Source organism: Cystoisospora suis, assembly GCF_002600585.1.
Source record: "Cystoisospora suis strain Wien I chromosome Unknown contig_4209, whole genome shotgun sequence".
Lineage (NCBI taxonomy): Eukaryota > Apicomplexa > Conoidasida > Eucoccidiorida > Sarcocystidae > Cystoisospora > Cystoisospora suis.
In genome coordinates this window covers 2142-24135 of record NW_027157001.1, presented here as the reverse complement: position 1 = coordinate 24135, position 21994 = coordinate 2142, and the positions used below count along the sequence as shown (strand labels likewise).

The 21994-nt window shown below is 55.5% G+C and overlaps 4 protein-coding genes across 4 annotated transcripts; 3 read left to right on the top strand and 1 right to left on the bottom strand.

Moving 5' to 3' along the window:
• Positions 1–698: 698 nt before the first annotated feature.
• On the top strand, positions 699–10230 carry CSUI_007822 (gtpase). The gene is made up of 16 exons (XM_068067965.1): positions 699–1707; positions 2283–2545; positions 2893–2987; positions 3924–4008; positions 4544–4616; positions 5144–5205; positions 5794–5861; positions 6175–6289; positions 6782–6972; positions 7371–7423; positions 7670–7793; positions 8161–8204; positions 8333–8435; positions 8526–9211; positions 9943–10032; positions 10223–10230. Exons 2-14 carry the CDS (start codon positions 2284–2286, stop codon positions 8688–8690), a joined length of 1440 nt encoding a protein of 479 aa, XP_067920062.1. The 5' UTR covers positions 699–1707; position 2283; the 3' UTR covers positions 8691–9211; positions 9943–10032; positions 10223–10230.
• A 1713-nt stretch (positions 10231–11943) lies between these two features.
• On the top strand, positions 11944–13371 carry CSUI_007821 (uncharacterized protein). Its single transcript, XM_068067964.1, has one exon. It carries the CDS (start codon positions 12325–12327, stop codon positions 12865–12867), a length of 543 nt encoding a protein of 180 aa, XP_067920061.1. The 5' UTR covers positions 11944–12324; the 3' UTR covers positions 12868–13371.
• A 599-nt stretch (positions 13372–13970) lies between these two features.
• Positions 13971–14456, top strand: CSUI_007820 (uncharacterized protein). Its single transcript, XM_068067963.1, has one exon. It carries the CDS (start codon positions 14256–14258, stop codon positions 14349–14351), a length of 96 nt encoding a protein of 31 aa, XP_067920060.1. The 5' UTR covers positions 13971–14255; the 3' UTR covers positions 14352–14456.
• Positions 14266–17304, bottom strand: CSUI_007819 (kinesin heavy chain; the record flags this gene model as incomplete). Its single annotated transcript, XM_068067962.1, has 3 exons — positions 14266–16265; positions 16482–17262; positions 17296–17304. The coding sequence occupies 3 exons, from the start codon at positions 17302–17304 to the stop codon at positions 14266–14268; spliced, it is 2790 nt and encodes a 929-aa protein (XP_067920059.1).
• Between the last annotated feature and the right edge of the window lie 4690 nt (positions 17305–21994).

Sequence of the window (21994 nt, the reverse complement as noted above, 5' to 3'; positions counted from 1 at the left end):
TCGAAGCAGAAAGTCTGGAAAGTAGCAAGATCAGGACTGCCCTCGTAGTTTGTCGGCTCTAGGCGGCGCAGCCGTTGTTTGAGCAATAGAGCCAGTGCTTGTCGTTCATACTGCTCTCTGACCACCGCTACGTCGCTCGAGCACCCGGGCGACGGGTCTCCGTCGTGCTCGGCCATGGTCGCTACCTGGGAAATTACGGAGAGAGACGCGAAATACGTACAAGAGGAAAACGTTGCCCGTCTAATTTCCTCGAACCAAGCGGTGCTACCACGTGTAACGGCCGTTTGTGTACCTTAGAAAAGCAGTTCTGTTCTCCGGGTTGCCCACAGGTCCGCGACCGACCCGGTCCCGCACAACACGGCACTCAGGACCACACTCAGGGGCACGCCGACCAAAAGCGCCCAACGGCCGCAAGCGGCGGCACCCAGCGCAACGCAACGCTTCAGACCGGCGCCTGCGCGGAGTCGTGTGGCGAGCATCACATAGCACCCCGCCGGCAGCGTCAGCCTCTGGGTCACCGGATTCATGTATGCGTAGATCGCAACTGTCCTCTCTTTCCTCCGATAGTTAGTCCAGTACTCCGAGAGAAGAAGGAGGAGACACAGATAAAGCAGTGACAAAAGCACCAAGCGAAGAGTTTGCCCCCAGTGTATGTTCGTCCTTGGCTGGTTTGTGCAGCAGTGCTCACCACACTACAGGTACGATCGATGCTGACGCATGCGTGCTGCAGATGCGGTCGCGCGTGACAACTTCTGAGAGAGATCGCCCTCCTGTTCAGCCGTATTAACGTCCTCCAAAACGTAGTCTTTCTCTGCAGCTCCAGTCTAATCCCGGAGTCCATCTTAGCACTGCCCGTGCAACCAGATCAGCGTCATGCCCAGCTTGGGAAAGATGGAGGCAGCTTAGGGAAACCGCTGTCGATATTCACGGCCTTCTAGAAGGCTGCGAAGACTCGAGCTGAGCATTTATGGGCTTTCCTGAGGAGCTCGAGGTGCAGATATATATTCTCTGGACTGACCTTCTCATTCGCTTCAGTGCCGTTTCTGGATTGAACTCGAGTGTCTGGGTAGGCTTAGCGTAGGGGTGCATTCGGCCGCTTCCTCATGACTGCTTGTTTCTTGCTCCTCACTCTTTGTTCAACTGCGTATTGGTCTCTATTGCCCGGCATACAAGAGGTGGGCTTGCTTCGTGGGATATCCTTAGGGTTGCGGGCCTGAAGTCGGCAAGAGCACACGGCCATCGCTAAGCCGCAGTCTCTTCTTTGTGGCCGACGATGTCCCGTGAAAGAACAACGTAGGGTGTGGCGTCTTGGACTTGTAGAGCAGAATGTGGTTGTTGTGCCGACTTCTTTTTGAAGATGCTTGTTCTTCGACTGTATCTCCCGGGGCAAGCCCTGGGCTCCATTCACTCCAAGGTTTGAGCCCCCGTCCGGGCGAACTCACGAGCCTCACCGGCATGCCTTTCGTCGCCTGCGGTCGTCCCGGGGTGAGGAGGCACGCCTCGGCGGTCAACGGAAGCCAGAACGCAAGAGAGGTCTTCCTACTCTGGAAAAAACCCGCAACGGAAGCGGGAACCACTCGCCGTGCGGTGCCGGGGAGGCGCAAGCTGTTTGTGGATTTCTCCAAGGGCAGCCAGAAATCGCTTTTATCTTCGCCGGGCACTTCCCTTCTTTCTCGTCACTTCTCCATCATGACTCGCTACAGAAAGGTACAGCAGACAGGTGTCCTGTGACTCCTCGAAGCTGTGCGTTCCTGACTACTCACCCGGAAAGTTCCCGTTCTTCTTTGGTTAGACGGAGCACCCAACGAGTCACCCGGCTAATAAAAAGAGCTTCAAGTGCAGCATGCTTCAGAGCGCTTCTTACGTACATGTACAGTGCGGTGGCAACTGGGAGGTGGGTGTCTTTCATCTGTGTGATTAGTACTTTGCTTCGTTTTCCGGCACGTCGCGTAAGAAGCGTGAACAGACACTTAGTGCAGTAAAGCAAACCGTTTCCGTGTACTCCATCCTATCGGTTCCCAGAGTGTACCCGTGTGCGGCTCCACCTGCCAGTGTTCGCTTCGAACGCCAAGGAGGGGTTGCACTCAGAGGGTGGCTTTTTGTAGGGTTTCTTCGAACACCTCCGAGTCTCTCCATGCTTGCATTGCCAGCAGTAGGCAGTGTGAAGCCGGGAGCGGGATTCACCGTATCCCTCTGGGGAGATGCTTGTCCCGGCACTTCGGCACCAAAGCCACGCCATCCCTGGCAGGCCTCGTGATGCGGTGTGCCTTCGACTTCCACAGTATGGGGCCGCAGAGGTGCGGAAGAACGAAGACTCGAGAAGCACGATTAAGCGACAAGAACGGACGCAGGACGAGACAAGAGTGTCATTTCGCACTCCCATCGACGTCATTATTTTCGAAGACAGATCACACCAAGTTGCGTGACGTACTCCGCGCTGCGATTTCCTCTACTCAGGTGCGTCCTGTTGTCATCGAGGACGTGCAAGATCTAGCAACAGCATCTGCTGCGGACTCGGAGGCATCCCTCGGCTGCACGACGACACGTAAGTGCTACCCCTGCCACGTTACTCGCTAGGCTTGCTTCAGTAGGCAGCTTCTGTCTTCCCCATGTCGCAATCCGGCGCCTCCGAAGTGTGTTTTGTTGACGAAACTGGCCTGGGATAGACAGCGCGTGCGCATCTCTTACGTTTCCTCTTTCTCCGCACCTTCTGTTTTTACGGGGAAGCTTTTTCTTCAGCAACGACAAGCAGGAACTCCTCCGTGCCTACGAGGATACTTGTCTCGTAACCGAGGATGAAGCGCGAATGGCAAACATGGATGTGATTGCACTTCCTCACTCGACGCCCGCACGCGCGAGAAAGATTGCTGTGGGCCTGATTCGCTTTTGCAGGCTTAGAAACATGCGGCGGTGAAAAGCCGGAGGAGCATCGTCTAAATCCTTACTACGGGCCAGGGAACATTTCTCGGGGTATCGTGCCTTTGGAGGTGGGTTGCCTCCCCGAACCCCGATGCATACGCATGGGCCTGTCACTATCAAGGTGGAGCGTGCATGTGTGGCCGCTCGGTAAAGTTATGTTCATTCAGCTTCTCCCAGTATCCGCATTCATCACTTTGGTATCCGGTTGCCGAGAATATGGGAGAACTCTTCGTGTCTTCCGGAAAGTGGACTGGACTTGTGGAAACGAATGCTAGGTTTCTGCGTGCATTTGAAAAGCTGAAGTTCGCTGGCGTGTGTGTGCTTGGCTCCTTTTTCCGAGCTTACGAAAGAGCCTCTCCGTATCAAGCGTAGCACTGTGTGAAAGAAGGGTACATCTTCGTTTTCTACCCGATTCGGTTTTCTACCGATATGTCCCACCTAGGACTCAGTGACTACTCTCCTCCCAATTCCTGTCGGCACCCTGTCTAGATATGCTACCCCGACGGAATTCGGTAAGTACGTAGTCTCACTACACCGCTGTAACTCTCCTACTGCCAACCGCTTTCCTGGTAGTACATACTGCACTTTCGCTGCTCTCTCTGTGTTTCGTCTCGCCCGGGGTTTGTGTACTGAGCACACGGACAAAAAAGAACCCTTCTGTCCGCAAGCCTTCCCTTCTGTTGCACGCCCGTGCTTCCCTTGCGGTTGCCACAAACCCAGTCGACAGAAAGCCCCTGTAAACAGTTTTTTCAGTTGACGGTCCACGGACCCCTCACTGCTACTCGTCTGTTACCTTAAGAGCCAGGGCGTAAGCCGGGATGTGAGTTCGTTGGTAAGCGAGTCCAAGCTCTTAGAGTGGTAAGGCCAACCTGTCGGTGGCCCCCGGACAGCACCTCCGACCATCAAAAGTGACGCGGAATCCCTCGCGCGGTCTTCCGTTACACCGCAAGTCAGTCTTTGGCTTTTCAATCCAAGTGAGACTAATGTGGTTTTTCTCGGTGCAGGCTCAGGTCACGACGTGGGAGCCACCAGAACCTCAAGAGCGTACGCGGTCGCTGCGTGTAGCGCTCATTGGGCCTCCTAATGCGGGTGAGGAGCAAGACTTTTGTCACAGACCTAATGAGACTCCCCGTTCCAAACGTCATGGGCGATCGGTGTCAACAACTCTCCGTAACAATGTGTGTCTGCTTCTTCCGTCCGGGGACGTTTTCGCTTTTCCTCTTTGTGTATGATAGTTGCGGTTGGAGGGCACTCTTTATTCGGTCCCTTGCAGCTCGTGTCTGGGCTCGTTATCTCTTAGCCAAACGGTTGATTGGAGACGCCGGAGCGCCAAGACGGGCAGACAGCTCACTGCTTGCTAGATGTATGCTCGTAGTCGGCTTTCTTTTTCTTAGGCTGGGCCCCTCCACGCGGGGCCTTTGTCACAAGCCAGATTTCTCTGCTGTGAGTTTTGCTTCGGAAATCGGAGATAGGGCGGGTTGCCACTGAACGCACATTCGTTATAACCCACTTTTCGTAAGAGAGGCATTGTCTAGCCGCCCGGCGCACAGCAGAAGAACAGCCTACGGACGGTTGCGGACAACTGGGGGTGTTTGCTTGGGTGCGACCTCTTTCGGTGTCTCAGGAAAGAGTTCTTTGCTGAATGCCCTGCTTAGTCGGACTCTCTCTGCTGTCTCTCCGAAAGTCAATACGACCCGGTAAGATCCGAACGTGAAGACGGTACGCCCGTGTTCGACGAAAGGCGTCTGGGTGCTCCGTCTTTCTTGTTGCAAGTTTATCATCCCTTCACCTCTGACGCCTTTACTTCCAACCGTTCCCCGAAGGCGCGGAGGCTGTGCTGTCGACGCCTCTCCTGACAGCCGCTCGCTAGGGAAGCAGGTCCGGTCTAGCGTTTCGGGCTATACAACATTACTTTTGTTACACCGTTATGAGAGCGAGAATCTACCAGTCATGGGTCTTGGTTTCGGTCTTGCGGCTTTACCCCAGATACCTGCTTGGCAGTCTGTCTGCCTCGTTGGTCCTGTGAAACTTTCTCCCGCTATCTATCATGAGTGCGCGGTGTGAAGATGACCTGCTCCTGTGTTACGCTTGGGTCTACCACCGTGGCGGTCCCTGCTAACCCCGCCCCCCCCCTCCCTCAGTAGCTACGGCGGAAGTGACCTCGGCAAGGCCAAACTGCTTTCAGTGTGCCGTCACTCGCGTTGTGTACTTAATTCTCTTTCAGAGGAGAAATTCGTGGCATTTTGACGGAAGGCGACACCCAGTTAGTCTTCTTGGATGCACCAGGTGAGATGCAAGTGCCCGCGCCGTATAGGTAGCGCGAGTCATCGACGTGTTGCTTACTCTGCCTTCCGCAAGAAATCCGACTCACATTCAAAACAGGACTAGCGTTCTGCCGCCCAGTGTAGTTTGTTCCATGTCTGATTGTTGTTTCGTCGTGCAGTGCCTGTGGTCGTCATCTGGAACCACAGAATGGCAGTACATTCTGGGTATGTACGCTGGTCACTGCCGTAAGCGTAGGGACATAAGTGGGTACGGTAACAGTGTTTTTCGAGCCAAGACGGACAGCGGAAACGCTGGTGTGTTGTATTGCCTTGCTTGCTTTCAAGCGTGGGGATCTCGCAGAAGCGCAGTACGACACTCTGGAGTTCTTCCGAAGTTACCCTGTTTGGCAAGGCGTCGCGTCCCACTTGCAGTTTTGCAGGCGTCAAAGCCACGAGCAAATTCGTCTTGAAGGCCGGAACTGGAGGCAGTGATGATGGGTCTCGGGCACGCGCCGGTGTAATTCAGTGTGAGTGTCTCCTGCCTAGTAATCGCCTGTCTTTTTTGTCAGGTCCAAGCTGTATTGCCTCGCTTGTTGAGTGCTTTTTTTAGGAATCATCGAGTCGCACCGAAGGAAGAAGTTCTGTCGGGATCTCGTTAGCGCCGCTTGGAGAGGATACGTAAGGGTGGCACGATGAGATGCCGTGCTAGCTGTTCTTCCTTTACTTTCTTGGGGAGGGAGCAGAGGCTTGGTTCACGTCTCTCCGTGTGCCCCACCCCCTGCCTCCTCTATCACGCCTCGGCGACACCGTCTGTGCTGTTGCGGACCAAGCCAGCTGGATTGGCTCCAGTGCTCCCTTGGAGATGCACATCGGAAAATCGAGGCGTGTCACGCGTCTGTGCCTCTAGTAAGAGACATGGAGGTTATTACTGTTCTCGGTTTCTCCTTGCCGTCGAGGCGGCGTTCACGCGAGAGCTGTCACATTTTTTCAGGAAGACGCTGACGTAGGGCTACTTGTTGTCGACGCTGTGAAGCGACCCACTCAAGAGGTTTTCAACGTTGTCAAAGCTATCGCACCGAAGCCATCTCTTTGCCGACGAGCACTAGGTGAGACTCAAGGAATCCAGAATTGCAGACTGTCATTTTGTCCCTTTCCACAGTTGGGTCAGTGTGGTGTCTCTGGGGATCCTGTGGTTGTCCCGTCTTCAAACGCAAAGGCACGGTATTTTCGGAGCAATGAAGACGGTGCCAGCGGGTCAGCGTGCATTTTGGGCCAAACGATTCTCGGGGACATTCGAAGGCAGGGGTCGAGAAGAAACACTGAGTTTCTAAGGAGCTCCCGCTGCTCGGGTTGCTGTTACGGTTATTCACTGTGCGACAGCAGGGGCTTCTCTCGAGTGTTGCCTACGTTACACTTACGTATTGTAGAGCATCCGTGCGTATCTACAGAACATTCTTCAGAGGAGCCGCCTAAGGGATGACGCATGCCGACTCGGGTAGAGAACCTCTCTGTGCGTAGGGCCCTTATGCTGCTGGCACGTTGGCGGCTGTAGGGTCCTCCACTCAAAATTCCTGGTTTTCCCAATGTGCTTTTGCTAGGAATTGAAGATTCTGCCAGTGCGGGGGCGATGGGGGCTACCAGGCACCATTCCCAAGAAGACTCTTTGTCCCCCCTAGAGCGCAGGCGAGCAGGCTTGCCAGGAACCTTCTTGAAGCGGCATGGAACTTTCGACGACGAGTTCAGCGAGAAAGAAGACGGTCGAATTCCCATCATCCTTTGTCTCAATAAAGTACATGACTATCGAAGCTGCTTCACTTTTTGCACACACTTCTTCCAGGGAAGGAGGCTATGGGTGGGCTGCCGGAGAACTAGAAGAGCCTTATTGTGCAGTCCGGCAATCAGTGCGTAGAGAGCAAGTGCAGGATGTCCGGCGTCTTCCTATCGGAGCAAAACACGGATCTGGTTCTGGCTGCTGAAGCGGAGTTTAGAAGATATCGTCTCGCCGAGCGAGGAAGCCGATGTTCAACTTGACTCTTTTCCTGTCTGTATCTGGCTGATTCGTTGTTGCGGCCGCACTCTTTCTGAAGCGAGAGTAGCTTGTCCTTCCTTCGAATTGTACTAACCGAGAGAGACGCGGTCACCTCCGTTCTCTGTGTTGACGCCCGTTTCGTGGCGACTTTTGTGTAGGTTGATTTGGCCTCTCACCCGAAGTGGATCTACGCTAGAGCAAGGGAATTCGAGTAAGTTTGTAGTGAAAATGCTTGTGTGTTCTCGGTGGCGGCTGATGGTGTAGTCCACGAGGCGCGCTCCGTGGTGTGCGTACCAGGGAGGCCAGATTGGTAAGGATTGCCAGGCAACTGTCGAGGACAAGCTAGTCGTCTGGGGCAGCCGCAGGAAACCACGCCCGGCCTGGACGCCAAGCGGCGAGCGAGTGCCACCACTTGCAGAACTCTTCAATTCTCTCTAGTCTGTTGCCTCCTGCGCAGATCTCATGGCCACTTCGAACGAATTTTCCATCTGTCGGCAAAGAATCAGCGCGGTCTGCAACCGCTGCTTGACCACCTTTTCGCGACTGCAAGGCCCGGGGTTTGGGTGTATCCGGCGGCCATGGTGCGTACATCATTTTCATTAGTGGAGAAATTGTTCACACCAGCAATGAATTCCGGAGTCTAGTGCGCTCATCTGCATCGATGAAACATAGTTGCCACCTGCGATGCAATGTTTAGGCAGTCGGGGTCGTTGTAAGAGCCGATGGAGAAGCAGCAGTTCTGTTTCAGTCAGACCAAGGGTGCGGACTGGCTTGCTTCTACTAAAAGTCCGTACTGCGGTCTGCTCGCTGAAGATGTGCCACGCAAGCTGATTTTGCTCGGGTGCATTCTTGTACCTCTTTATTCGATGGAGTTGGGGAGAGTGTTTCCACCCCGCTCGGCCTGTTTTTTGCTGAGTGAGGACCAGGCTTGGTGTTGCGTGCCCTCAGAAAACCACGCTGCCAAAAGTCCAGCAAGTGGCGGAGCTAATAAAGTGAGGCGAGACCCCACACAGAGAAGAAATTGTTATTTCACTCGCTTTCTAGGGTTTAGATGCACAGGATGCCTAATTTGCCTCGATGCCTTCAATGGCGTCCTGCCGTGTGTTTGCCGTCTACGCAGGACGTACATCTTCTGCTGGTTCAATAAGGATGTTCCCTATCGAATCGAGCAAAAGACCATTGGATGGACACCACGTCTGGATGGCTCGCTCGTAGTGGAGCAGGTACAGTCTCCCTCCGTCGTTCACAGCAACACTCGTGTTTCTGCCGGGAAACGCCTGCGGCCACGATGGTGCTTTCTGTTCGGTCCTCAGGAACTTTTGGTCAAGGACGCAAAAGTAGCAAGAATGATTTGCGGAGTGCGCAATCGGCTCTTGTTTCAGATGCGCCGGAACGTCTCCTACAAGTTGCAGCAGAACTGGGGACAGAAGGTCCTTCTCTATATCCACGTGAAAGCGTTGAAGCAGAGTCCGTCATGACTGCGCCGCCCCGGTTCTCCTGCATGCCAGTCAGTCTCCCCTGCTCCCGCTCCGGACCTCTCGCCGATTCTGCTTCTCGATCAAACTCTGCAGTCACTTGAAATGTTGCCATCTCGTTTCAAGTATTAAAACAGGAGAGCTTCGCCACTTCACTACCCGAGTTCTCTCCGGGTGCGAACGGCACTGAGACATGGGCAACCAGTGTTCTGAAAGCAACAACACTCTCCTGCCGAAATGTTGCTCGTAGAACCAAAGGGCGTCACCAGACTGCCTTAGGTTAGCCCACCCTAGCTACGTAGCAGCGAAGTACGAAGCGGCGCTGGTATTCAAGCTGTGTAGTGAGATGGACTGCTCAGAGGCTGGCCAATCTGGACTCCGTTGTCGGAGAGACTCTGACTTTAAGATTGCGGTGGCGGTGTCAAAGACCGCGGGGAGAGTCAGCGCCTCGCAACCCCGGGCCAGCCCGAGCGTTCTCGTCGGTAAAGACCTGCCAGTTTCTCGGAACGCCCAGACACGCGGTGGTATGTCCGACCGTGTCGGCTTCGTTCCACACTGTGCCGGGCAGCCTTGTGGCGTAAAGCTGCACCGTGAATAATCCGTTCAATGACAGCAGATCTCGTATGGGGGTCGACTTGGGCGGCCCCCGTGCCAAGCAGCAACGCCTTGAGTTCGCCTGCGTCTTTGTACAGGAGCTATACTTGCAACCTTTGCCCGCTATCGGGCCTTGTTTAGAAACGAGAGGGCACGTAGTTCTAGACGAGAATAGATCACTCGAGTACAGCGAGTCGGGTACTCATAGGATGTATTGCTCACAGGGAACGGTGCAAGTATGGCAGTCGAGAAGTCTGACGCGGATTGTGTGGGACCCAAGTGTCTATACACGCCACTCTTCGCCGGACCGTAGTGCTGCTCTCGCGACTTCTAGTGGCTGCTGCATCGGGTACGAGAAAGCGACTTTTCCTGCACGCTCGCCGACAATGTGGAAGTACGTTTGCGTGGCTGCGGCCTTGGGCCTCTCTTTTGGACACGGAACGGGGTCCGCATCAGCTGTGACGAGTGGATTCAAGCAAATGGGAGCCCCGTTTCATTTCGCAAAGCCATCTGTCCTTCCCTCCCCGATAGCTGAAGAAGCTGAGACGGTTTGGTGGCCGGCGAAAGGCAGACCTCCCAAGCTACGGAAAACCGTTCGCCCGTGAGTGACCTCGCACGCAGCGGTTGAACGTGTCCCCCCCCGCTCATTGACGCTGTTCAGACACCTTCCAGCTGGTGAAGCTGCCGTATACTCGGAAATCTCCTTTCCCAACCCCTTCACGGAGCCAGACAAATGCGTTGCGTTTCCAAAGTAAGCCCCTCCAGATCGCGTATCTGAGCTGCAAAACAGGTCTAATCTGGACAGCGTGTCTCATACGTGGCTGTGCGATCCGGACAAGCTATTGTCACCTGCTGAACAAGCGGGCATCGAGGCCGAACTCATGCGCCTGCGTGACACAACGGGACACTCGTGTGGTGAAGGTGCTACCCGCTTCTATCAGGTTCGGTGCAGGAACGTCGCACCGTCGGATCACCAGTAACATATCACAAGTGCGGCAGGCGGCTGTCGCGGTAGTGTCGGACATCGTGGTGCAAGAAAATGAAACTCCCCAAGAGGCCACAGACCGATTCGCTGACTCCCTTCTAAGGTGAGTTGGTGCACACAACTTAGGGGGCACATGTGCCGATCGCCTTGACGCCGCAGACAATGGGGTATTGGTAATCGTGGATGTCATGACGGGATGCTTCTCCTCTACGTGCGCAATCTTGGAACTGCCTCCCTGGCAACACGAGGTGGGGTATCGGTTTGGACGGAGAACAGTGGTTGCTGTGTAGTGATCTCTCTTTGCAGAGGGTGTCGATCGCCGGGTTATGAATGAGGCGTTTAAGCTGCGGATTCGTCATCAAGTCCATTCCGTATATCTTGTTACCGGCTCGGTGGCCGAAGCTCTTGAGTCAGGAATTCGCCTCTTAACATCCCAGCTACCTGCCGCTCGGCCACGTAAGCAACTGCGATAGCTCACCAGCGCAGGCCCCGCCGCAGCAGTTGTTCTTTCAGGAATAAGCCTAATGGCTCAAATTCTCATCATTCTTGTCGCGGTGTATATCCTTTCAGCGGCTGTTATCTACTTCATTCTCAACAAGATTCTAACCAAGGCGTACGCCATGGCCGAATGAAAATGGCAGATAGAGCTGCTGCGAAACTTCAAGTGCGACTGAGCCGGCCCCTGACCAGTCTGTGACCGCGTGCGCACGGCCCGGGGGATGCGACTGATGGCGCTGGGTGATAAGGAGGAAGGAGCGTATCGTTATCACTGCCGGTTCTCTAGTGCTTACAGCCGAGAACTGCGAGCACAGCGGTGCCGGCTCTGCACACTTTTCCTTAATCCCTCCAGAGAAAGGAACCGCTTACCAAAAATTCCAAATTGGCATTATCTACTGCATTGTGGGCCCCCACGAAAAAAGCTAGGACAGTCCATAAGGAGCCTGGCGGCAACGAGTTCCTATAGAACCCCGCCGTACTTTCATCCGGGGCCACATGCGTACGTACTGAAGCTCGACCGCGGAGCTGCCACCACTAATCGGCGCGCGGGTCCTTCACAGCTCGCCCTGTCCGGACACGCCTACCACGTTGGAGCGCACCAGGGTGATGCTGCTACCCTGCCCGAGAAGTTGCAACTGACTGAACGTCCTGCCACGAAACAGTGATAAGAGTTCAAACATCCCCTCGGACGAAGGGCCTCAACTGCCAGACGTGAGGACGCGGGAGTCCCGTCGTGGACCCAACTCGACAATGTGGCAGACAGGAAAAAGCAGGGACGTTGTTTTGTCAGCTCGTAACTCTGTCCATTATGTGAATCTGTCAAAACACGAACTGGAGGATGCCTTTCCATGGTGGCGCCCTTTAGATGCGCCTGGAGCTCGCACGACTTGCCACTTGGCGCGGACCGCATGTGGGTCACCCGACAGCGTTCAGCTGCGTTATCTGGACCGGAACAACAGGTCAACCTGCACACACTACCCAAATTTAAGGGTGACGGTGTGGCACACATAAGGCCTCCGCCAAAAAGACACGGCATCCATCCTCATCGCTGCTGGACTGCCCGAAGTGATTGTGGACTTGAACTGCGAACGGCGGTAGATGCAGATGCACGTACAGTCGTCTCGCCAAAGAACAGTGGTGAGGCAGCCTGGGAGTCACCGTCGCGGTGTGCAGCATTACGTTGCATGCGAGCGAACCACGGGGCGGGTTTGAACGCTGTAACGACACGCGCAGAAACAGTCAGCCGCTAGTAACTTTCTCTTGGGTTTGAGATCTCCGCAGAAGTTGACGCTGGATTAGTCGCACTTCTTATCTCACGGTTTTTCGCAGAGGCGCGTCGACTAACATCTTCGCCTGGACTCGAAGAGCAAGAGCCAACGCGCAGGAGCGGCAGCCCGTTTTTTTGCAGCGGCTTAAGCCGCGCGACGTGCGTCTCGTGTATCCAAGGGTGGAGCTTGGTCCTTGGCAACTGCGAGTCTCGCCTTGTTTTCTGTCAGCCCTCTGGATTCTCCTCTCGAGCTACTCTTGACTCCGGTGGTTCGACCATTTTGTTGCCGAGCAATGGCACCAGTGCGGCGTGACAACTGTCCATGCTGGACAAACGCAGGGTGGGCATGGCGAGACAGCAGAAGGGCGCCAGCTCGGTGTTCAACTTCAGCCTCCGCTCCTGCTGATGTCTCTATCCCGGGAGCTCTGAACATGAGCGATATCTACTCCCGGCTTTTGATTAACAGCAGTTTGCGGACCCTGGGAGCTATGGTCGTGTCCGCAGTTCCTGCGTTAGTCCTTTTCAGGGGTGCAGGGCCTAGAATGTTTTTCGTAGGGGCCGCGGGAGGCCTTGTTGGAGGCTGGCAACTCCATTCAGCAGACAGAATTCTGAAAGATCCCGTGAAGCACCGCGATCTGATTCCGAAAGCAGCAACTGTGGCGGAGTGTACGGAAGATATTCAGAGGGAGTTGCGCGAGGCAGTCAGCGCGAGGAGCAGCTTCGGCACTCTATCGAAGGGACTTTCCTGGGTCAAGGACACCCTTCGTTTCTCCGGAAGCAGTGCTCCTTCGGAGTCGTCACTAGGATCAGTTGACGAGAAGAGTAGCGGGAAGTAGTAAAAGGGGGCGGTTTCTCGAGTTCGGGTTGCCGGCTAGGTGCCAGTAACTGCAGCGTCTTCGGTCGGAACTAGCACTCTTGCCGCATAATTGGTGAACAGGAATGAATAGGGCACGCCAGCTGCCAACAGCTCTTCCACTTCTGTACGGCGAATTGATGGAGCGTTCCATGTACAGTTCCGACAGTTTCGCTTGACAGTGGGTGTACACACGGATGAGGAGACTCTGAGGTGATAGGCCTGTGACCAGTCTCGAGCCTCTGTGGAGTCTTCTTGCCACCCGGAGACCGTTAGCGTTGTCGGGCAGTTTAGCCCAGTCAGGGCTATGGTTCCTGACCCGGTCACATTGGGCATTACTCTGGGTTCAAAGCAGCACGGCAATAAACGGCTTGGGGAGTCATCTTTGGTGCTAACTCAATCAAACTATCGATGTTCGGATGCGTGGTAGGGCAGTAGGTGTAACCGACCTTACTGCGTTTGTGAAGTGATAGTGACGTCGGTGTGGACTTTCGTATGTCTAAAACAGTACCCTGTACTGAATGTGTTCCACTCCCAGCACTCGGATTGAGTCAAAAAACTGTCCATTCGCGTGGTTCCTGTGACGCCGTCGCAGCCTTCGCATGGCAGTCGCGCGTACAGCAGCCTTCTACCTCCGAGGTAGTCAGCATGTGTGGAAACAGTGCCGGAATTGAGTTCACGCTGCTCGCAAGTCCAGCAGAGACGCAGACGAGCGCCACTAGTATAACGGCTCCCTAGCCAGGCGTAGACGTTCGCTCTCTTGTATCAGCTCTAGTACACTTAATTGCGGCAGAGAATCGCACTGCCCTTCTTTCGAGGAGATTCTAGCGTCGAGAATTTCTATTAGACAATATCGGACGCGGAAGAGAGAAAATAGGTTGGTTCTGTTCGCGCTCAACTGCTCGGGAGGGAGACTCATTCTCAAAACGGTAGAGAATCCGGGTGGTGGGAGTGGAGCACATCCAGTACGAGGTCCTGTTTTAGATGCAAAAAAAAAAGGTCCACACCAACGTCCGGAATCACTTCGCAAACGCAACGGATTCCGGCATACTTACTGTAAGTGGTCCAGACTGTGACCCATACCCCATATACTGACCGCTTGGGGTAAGGTTGGTTCAGGTGTTTATGCAGCAGCTTAGGGAGACTTCGGAGAAGGCTCGTCTTTAGACTTGGTTGTCTTTCCTCGCGAAAGGGAAAAAAACCTCAATAGCCGCGATGCCTGCTTTTCTTGCAAGGGCTTTGCTGCAGGACTGGTTTTGTTGGCGGAGTTTGAGGGTCCTGCTTTAGAAACATGCAAGCAAAATCGAAGAGCACCGTCGCTGTTTGTCGGAGTGAACCCCCATTGTGGGGATGCGTTAGACTTGCCGGAGAATGGAGAAGCCTAGCAGTGCAGGGCTGTTAGCAAGCGAGGCGGTGGGAACTTACCGTTATCGTGAGACGGGTGGTGCTGAGGTGCCTCTGCTCTAAGGGACTTTTCAGCGGCACCATCCGGCTCGGGGTCAGCGCCTGCAGTCCGAGCAGCCGTATGGTCCGCTGTGCCGCCGTTCTTGGACGGCGACGAAGGTGCCGACTGCGACGAAGGCCCTGGCTGCTGGGCTGGCGGTGTCTGCGGTTTGGCTTCTGGTGTTGATGCCGTAGCTGGTTCGTGCGCGACAGCCTGGCCCCTGAGACCCGTACGGGGGGGCACGACTCCAGCCCGAGGGACCAGAGGTCTACAGACCCCCGTCAGCTCCCGCTCTGGTGACCCCAGGTTTTCCTGACCGGTGGCTTCATTCTCGTGGCGTTCGCCTCCCTCATGGAGACTCAGAGATGGCGGGTGCTGCCGTGTCGGTGGACAAGCCTTCACACGGAAATTAGGTTCGTTCGCCGGCCACGCAGCAGCAGCTCTGGGCTGGGATTGTGGCCGGATCCCTCTCGTCGGGTCTTTAAGAAGACTCGGTGACTGCGAATCAAACTTGGTAACTGGAGAGACCGATGGCCACCGATTGTGTGGCTGCGACTTCCACGACTGAGCGGGTGGCATGGTCGGCTTACTCTTTGGCCGGCTGATCCCTTGTTTGGGCGAAACTGCTCGAGGGGGTTGCGGGGAACTGCTTTCAAGGAAATCATACCCTGCAAGCGCCTTTTCAAGCAGAACTGCGTCATCTTGTGTCAGGCGAGCATCAGGTGGAAGGTACTTTTGAAGCATCTTTAGCGCCTCAAGCTGACGGGCGTTCTGAGTCACGCACGCGCGGAGCCGCGCTTGACTAAACCGGAGTTCAGTCTGGGCTTCGATCAACCGCTTCTGAAGAAGGTCAGGGCTGAGAGTCTCAACGGATTGTGGTTTATTTCGCAGATGCGCTGCCCGGTCCCCAAAGCGAAGAGTGCTGAGGGTCTCGCGCACGTTGAAGGAGTGTGGCGAACAACACAGAAGCACAACTGTGAACGAATTGCCTCCAAACGAATGTTGAAGTAACCGAGTGAGCTTCGACTCCCGATAAGGAATGTGCTTCTTGGACCCTCCGCCTGAGGGTACTGCACTTATGACATTTCCCAGAGCCAGTAGCGACCGGTTGATATTTTGGGCCTCGCGGAGACGCTCTCCGCTTGAATCCGCTTTGGCCACGCGTTCGCTCCCCGCCAGATCTACCAGAAAGAGTTGCGACATTTTGGTTGTGCAATCCCTCATGCTGTCTCTACGGACGGTCAGCTGGAAGATTGCATGGCTACGAGAGGATTTTTCATTCGAGAGTGTTGTACCAAGTGCACGATTTGCGAAGCCGGCCTGAACGACTCCCAGTGCCTCCTTCATGGAGCTTATGGGAACCTCAGTAGCGTCTGTTATTATCGTAGAAGCATGGGCTGATTCACGAATATTTAGGTTGTCTCTGCTAGGGGTGAGAAGGTCGCGAACCGTCTCGTTGTATATCTCCATCAGAGAGGCCCGCAAGGAGAAGACGACATCAGCATCGTTGCTTGCAAGAGCTTGTATTCGCTGGAAGATAGCATCGATAATGCGGGGGGTCACGCCTTTAGTGGTAGGATCGGTCAGCGCTCTTTGGAAACCGTCTGCGCCGGTTTCGCCGATCATGGTGTAGCTTTTGCCAGCTCCAGTCTGCCCGTAGGCTATAACCGACGCAGAATACCCCGACAATAGTTTGTCGACAAGAGGCAAACAGGCGGCCGAGTACACTTTCTCTTGCGATGCATCTTGGTCGAAAACGTAGTCGTAGTGGAATTTGTAGCGCTGATCTCTATTACCCGTCACGATAAGTGAGGGTGATTGTGACTCCTCAGTCTGCGTGAACACGCATATATTCCCACCGCTAGCAACCTCTTGTACTGATTCGGGCCGGATCCGGACACAGACGATGCATCCCTTAGCTACCGTGGGGACCTGCACTACAGAGAAGGAAACGTGAGCACGCAGAAGGAGAGATCACTGGCAAACAGAAAAGAGCGCACTGTGTGCTGCTGATGTGGGCAGCGCGTTGTTTCGTGGCACTTCTGTGATACTTAGCAAGGCGGACAAAAAGTCTCGCAAAGACTGTACATTTTGTTTTTCCAGAGCGCCAGTCAAGGGGGTCAATCCCTCCTGGGGTCAGCAAACAAACGTACCCTGAGGTGCATTGCTGCTAGCTTCCCAAGTGGCACCGCCCCATGTCTCCGGCGGCGCCGGAGCAGTGTCTAACAGAGTAGGCTTTTCTCGAGATTCGTCGTCGTGTGGGCGCCGGGCCGCCGGAACATCTTCAGACGGAAGAAACTTTTCTCGAGTCGCGTCGACTCTTGCAGGAGCATCGATGGTCGCGGACGGACCGAAAACCTGACCAATCGGTTGCCCGTCAGCTTTGTGGGTCGCCTCTGGAGTTGGCGACACTCCTGTCCGTGCCTGCTCGCCTTGGTCAGAGATAGCTCTGCAAGGCTCCCTCAAAACCCCCGGCCTTTTGGGCCCAGCAGGAGCCTTCGCGCGACCGTCCTGTGGCTTGTCTTCAGCGGCAGGAGGTGCAACACGCTCTGCATCCCTTGCCTTCTCTGGTTCGGCCTTCTCTGGTTCGTGAGTGCTGAGCAGCACATCGGCCTGTGATGGGCGAGTGGCGGTCTCAGACTCCCCTGTGTGACTGTTTCTGGTTGACTCCGGACCATTTTTCTGAATAGGGTCAGATCCGACAGTATTTTCTGGGGACTTTTGAGATACCGGCTCGTTTTTGAGGTCCTCAGACTGCCTCTTGGCCTTCTCTCCCCTGGACAGAGTCTTCCTTTTCACGTTCCTCGCTTCGGTAGACTTCAGCGGAGACGATCCAGGTGGGCTATCCGGTACATTATCCGCTTCCACAGTTTCTTTGGGGGACGAAGAGGGACTGTTGGAGACACCGGAGGGAAGAGTTTCATTGCGACCTCCCTTCAAGCTCACACGAGGGTGGAGCACGGCTACTCGCCCCATCTCATGAAGCCATGCAAGCGAAACATGTTCGCAATTGCGGAAGTCGAGGCCTTGGCCGGCTGAGGGATGGTGTGTCGGCGGCCGTCATGGCCGTTGGCTCCTCTTCAATTGTGATGAAAGACAGTTCCAGGCGGTAGCAGCCCTTGGCACGAGCCAGTCTGCAGAGTCGCGGAGGACTTCAAAGCAAGTTGTGAAGCACTGCTGCGGCGGATGAATACTCACATCCAGCCTATGGGCGTGCCCGGCCCGCGGGGACGCATTGCGACGATGATGGTGTTACCTGCAGTGAGATAGGACAGCGTTCAGGCTGGGGCCTTGTGGGGCAGGCTTGGCACGATGAACAAATGGCAGCCACGAAGACGAGCCGCTGATAAGAACGGTCGGTCAAAGGACACCATGTTGCCAGATAGCGTCGGCCCCAGCAAGATTCATTGAGCGCGTAGAATACACCGTCAGGCGCACCAGCTGCGGGGCCTCTTCCGTACAAGAAGGTAGGCTGGCGAGGTGCCCTGAGATGCTGAGTAGGCAGCGGCTGGCGCTGCACTCCGCTCAGGCGGCTGATGGCCGCTGCTGCCAGACTGGTCAGCTCCGGTATCCCAGAGAAATTTCAGAGAAGTGGGTTCCCGTGACGTTCTTTTCCCGTCTGCCAGAGCGTGGCTCTTTAGCGTCCTAGGCGGTCTCTTCCAGGGAGATAGACCGTAGGTAACAGTTCGCCACCCAGAAGCCTCGGGGGTAGTCGTAGCGTGTCGATGTTACTTTCAGAGGCTCGATTTTCAGACCTCCAGCACAAGGTCTCTGCATCCATCCTCGGCTTCCTTCGCTGCAATTTACCATAGCCGCTCAGCCCTCTTTGGAAGCAGAGAGTCGTGCGGGGCTGTGCCAGCGTCGTCGGCTCTTACTCTATTACGGGAAATAAGTGATGAGCAGCAGGCTCTCCCAGTATGCGGCTGCTACCCATATGTAAGTCCGAACCGGATCCCCCATGTGGCGGTCGACTAGACCGCGGGGGATTCTCCTCGTCGGGAAGCTTCGAAGTAGATGGACAGCCGCCTGGAGTCGAAGCTGGCGCTCCGACAACAAAAGGAAGGACCCTTTCCGCGAGCACTGAACCAGCTACAGATGGGGGGACTGCCTCTTTCGCACGGTATGTAATTCATTGTGTCCGCTTTAGCCCGTGTCGCAATGTCGTCGCTTGCGGCTGCAGTGACGGGTTTGTCAGGGTATTCCAAGTCCCTACATCGGCACTCCAGTCGTTCCGGGGTCCGGGCTTCGCACCGCCTCACTCTGCACCGGAGGCAAGAATGCTCTGCCGGTTCTTGCTCTGTCCGAAGGGCAAACCGTCGCCAGTGACCAGTATCGCTTGGCGGCCCACTCCCAAATCTCAATCGTGCGGCACCAAACACAGGTCCCCGCCACATACGCGGGAAGCTGGTGACAACGGCTCGTCTGATTGCGTATTCATTGCCACCACCGGCAACGGGCATATCATACAATGCTCGCTTGTCTGCTCCCCCACCTATGTCAGCGACAGCGGAGCCGGCCATCCGTCAAACACACCCAGTCCTTCGTTCTCCGTTCACGTGCTCTGGCGTGAATTGCTTCATGATGAACAGCTCCTATGTTGCGGTTACACGACTGTTGGAGACTACTTCGCAGTTGCGGGCAGAGCAAGGATAATCTATATATACGAGGAGCAAAACAAACGGCTGTACAAAAAGATTGATAGGCCGGGACTCCCCGGTAAAAGGAATGGCGTGCCACCCACCGCCAAGCCGGGAGCCCCAGCCACCGCACCCGTAAAAAACTCCGGCAAAGTCACCAAAGCAGCTCAGAGTCCAAAGAGAAATGAAGAAGGAGCGCATCCAGTCAGATTTCTTCTTGGTCCGAAAACTCCAACGAACTACTACCCTGCCTGTTCCGCCGCCCACGCGAACAGGATAACGCAACTGCTGTTTTGGGGACCGGCCGCTGAAGAGGAACACCCCTCTCAAGTCGCAAAAGGGACGAAGCTCGCCACGAAAACCGTCGAGCTTACTCTGGGCGAGGGAGCGGACCCCCTGAGGAACTGGCACCAGAAACGCCTGCTTCTTTCTTGCGGAGCGGACGAGAGCGTTAAGGTAAAGAAGATCTCTGGAGCCATTATTCGCTCGCGCATACGGAACCAGAGCGCCCTCTAAATGCCTGAGTGCCTCATCAGCTAGGAAATGTGCGGGTCACGGGACAGAGCTGGAATCAAGCCACGGAGAACTGGCCTCTGCTGCGGTGGGGGCGATGCGCGCGGAAGTGCTATGACGCGGAGAGAACTGCAGAAGCTCTGTTATATCAGACAGTCTACAGTCTTCCCATCTCAGAACAATATTTTCTCGTCAATGTCAGCAACTACTACAGACACCTTCCAAGCAGAAGTAGCAGAACAAATAGCACACGGGAGAAAACCCCTATGGCGTCACGAATACTACATTCTGTTCACGTCCGTACCAGACAACCAACCTGCTGCAAGCAAATGCTCTTGAGCATGTATCGAGCGTCACTGCACTTCTCGAGAACTCACTGCCGTCGCCCCCCGCCCCGCAAAGTCCGAGGCGACTGCTAAACTCCTGCAGTGGCCCGGGGTGCGAGAGGTGCAGGCTGACCCTTCCTCGGCGCCATGTCTGTAAGGATCAATTATGCCCGTCCCCGCGCATGAGCCTGCTTCCCTGCCTCGGGCAGGAACCTCTGACCGAGTGCTGCTTCGTGCAGCCTTGTCGGCTCTATTGACCCTAGTGTCCTCTCTGTCTAGTGCAGGAGAAAAAGACCCCCCGCTCCCTGGGCAGTCCACCATTCCAGGGTCCCTAACCAAACTTGCTGTCGAGGCGGCGGCATGCTACAGGATCTCTCAGTCTAGCGTACTGGAGCTCACCGAGACAGCAGCACAAGACAGGCCTCCTGGGCACATGTAGTTTTATACTTGTCGGAAGACTCGCCGGCGAGGGGACGGACTACTTCTAAGTTCATTAAATGTTCCGTGCGACCGTCCGACTGCTGGAGCGTGCAGCTCTGGGACGTCGATGAAGCTGGGTTTCTATCAGCGATAACGGATGTGTCCCCGCTCGGGTAAGATCACCTGGGTTCGCGAACGCTCAGCAGTAACACTTTACTTGGTGCGCGAGAGACGCACGGTTCTTTCACGCTGTATCCGTGTGTGAAGTTACGCCCAGTGTGGATGCGCATTTCCCTTTGCAGGGATGCGGTCGCGTTCGCGTCTCCTGCGACAGTCCTTGTGGCGTCAAGCCGCCCAACCCAGCAGCTTCAACTTTTCACTTTCCCCTTCTTCTCCCTTGCGTCGACCATCGACTTCAACTGCACCTGCACGTGCCCGGGGCAGCCAGTCTCTCTTTCCCTGGTCCCGTCCTCGCTGAAAGCGCCTGTTGCAGGCACCGGTGTGCAGCAGAACGCTGCGCAGCCCGTCGTCCGGTACTGCGGGAACGGCTGTCGCTTTTACAGTGACGCAGTGAACGCTGGACTGGTGAGTGAGAAGCCGCAAGCAAGTGGCAAGGCCGAGGAGGCAGATCTAATCAGCTACGTCCACGCCTGCAAAATTCTTTCTCTGGATGGGGCGGATCTGCTGGTCTGCGGAGGCAGCAACAAAAACCAGCTACGGTAAGGCCGGGAGCGCGGCACGGGACCGGGTTTTAGCTCGAAATCAGTGGCTCGCTTGTCAAGTCAACGCGGACACTGATAAGGCGCTCGGAGACGGAGGCTAGCAGGTCGGCGACGACTCCTCACACTAACAAGGCGTCAGCCTGCGTGTAACTGCTGTTTCGCCCAAGTGACAGAGAGAAGCCTGCTCAGCTTCCCTCCCTCTGGAATCCAGAAACGCGACAGAAGGCGCTCCTGCGACCTGCACGGCCACCTCTCCTGTAGACTGTGTCCATAGGACAGGCGGTGGCTGGCTTTCGACATCGTCCACGGGCACTACGGCCCCCATCCTTCTTTTGCAGGTGCTATGTCAGGACCTATCCCACAGCGGTCGGGCAAGCACAAGGAACTGCTTCCTCTTCATCAGCCACAGGATCACCGGCCAGCCGTCAGCCAGTCCGCGGGAATACGGCTCCTCTCCCACCATTCAGTCTTTTCGGCTTGGTTGGGTTCGAGGCCCCCCCGAATACGCTTGACTGCGGTTCGTTACCGACTCATCCGTGGCCATTCGAGACCCGAAATGAGCGGCGCTCTGACGTCATCCGGGCGCCAGGTGTGAAACCCCAGCAGCCACCTGTTGCGGCGAGCTCGATCTCACCTCGTGCAGTCTCAACGATGGCTAAAAACAAACCGCTCAGTCGAATGAACAGCAGCAGCAGCGAGATAACAGAACGGACGCAGCCCCCTAAAGTTAAGAGAATCAGCATTACAGCTGTAGTCTCGAGGCCGCAGCCGAGATCCCCGCCTGTAACTCAAAAGGCGCCCCCGGCCAAAGATCAGAACGAGCAAATTACACAGCAATCCCCGAAGTCGGCTGCAGATAGTAATGAAAGATTCCAGGAAGCCGTCGCAATTGTTGTAGTTGCTGTCAGCGACCGGGTAGGCAACAGCCGCGAGTAAAGGTGGAGAGGCAGCTTCGCACAGCCAAATGCCCGGCAGGAGTGTAGCTTGTAGATGCAACAGCAGTCCATAGTGTGGAAGCAATGAGTGACTGTGGTTGCGTTTTCCCGGT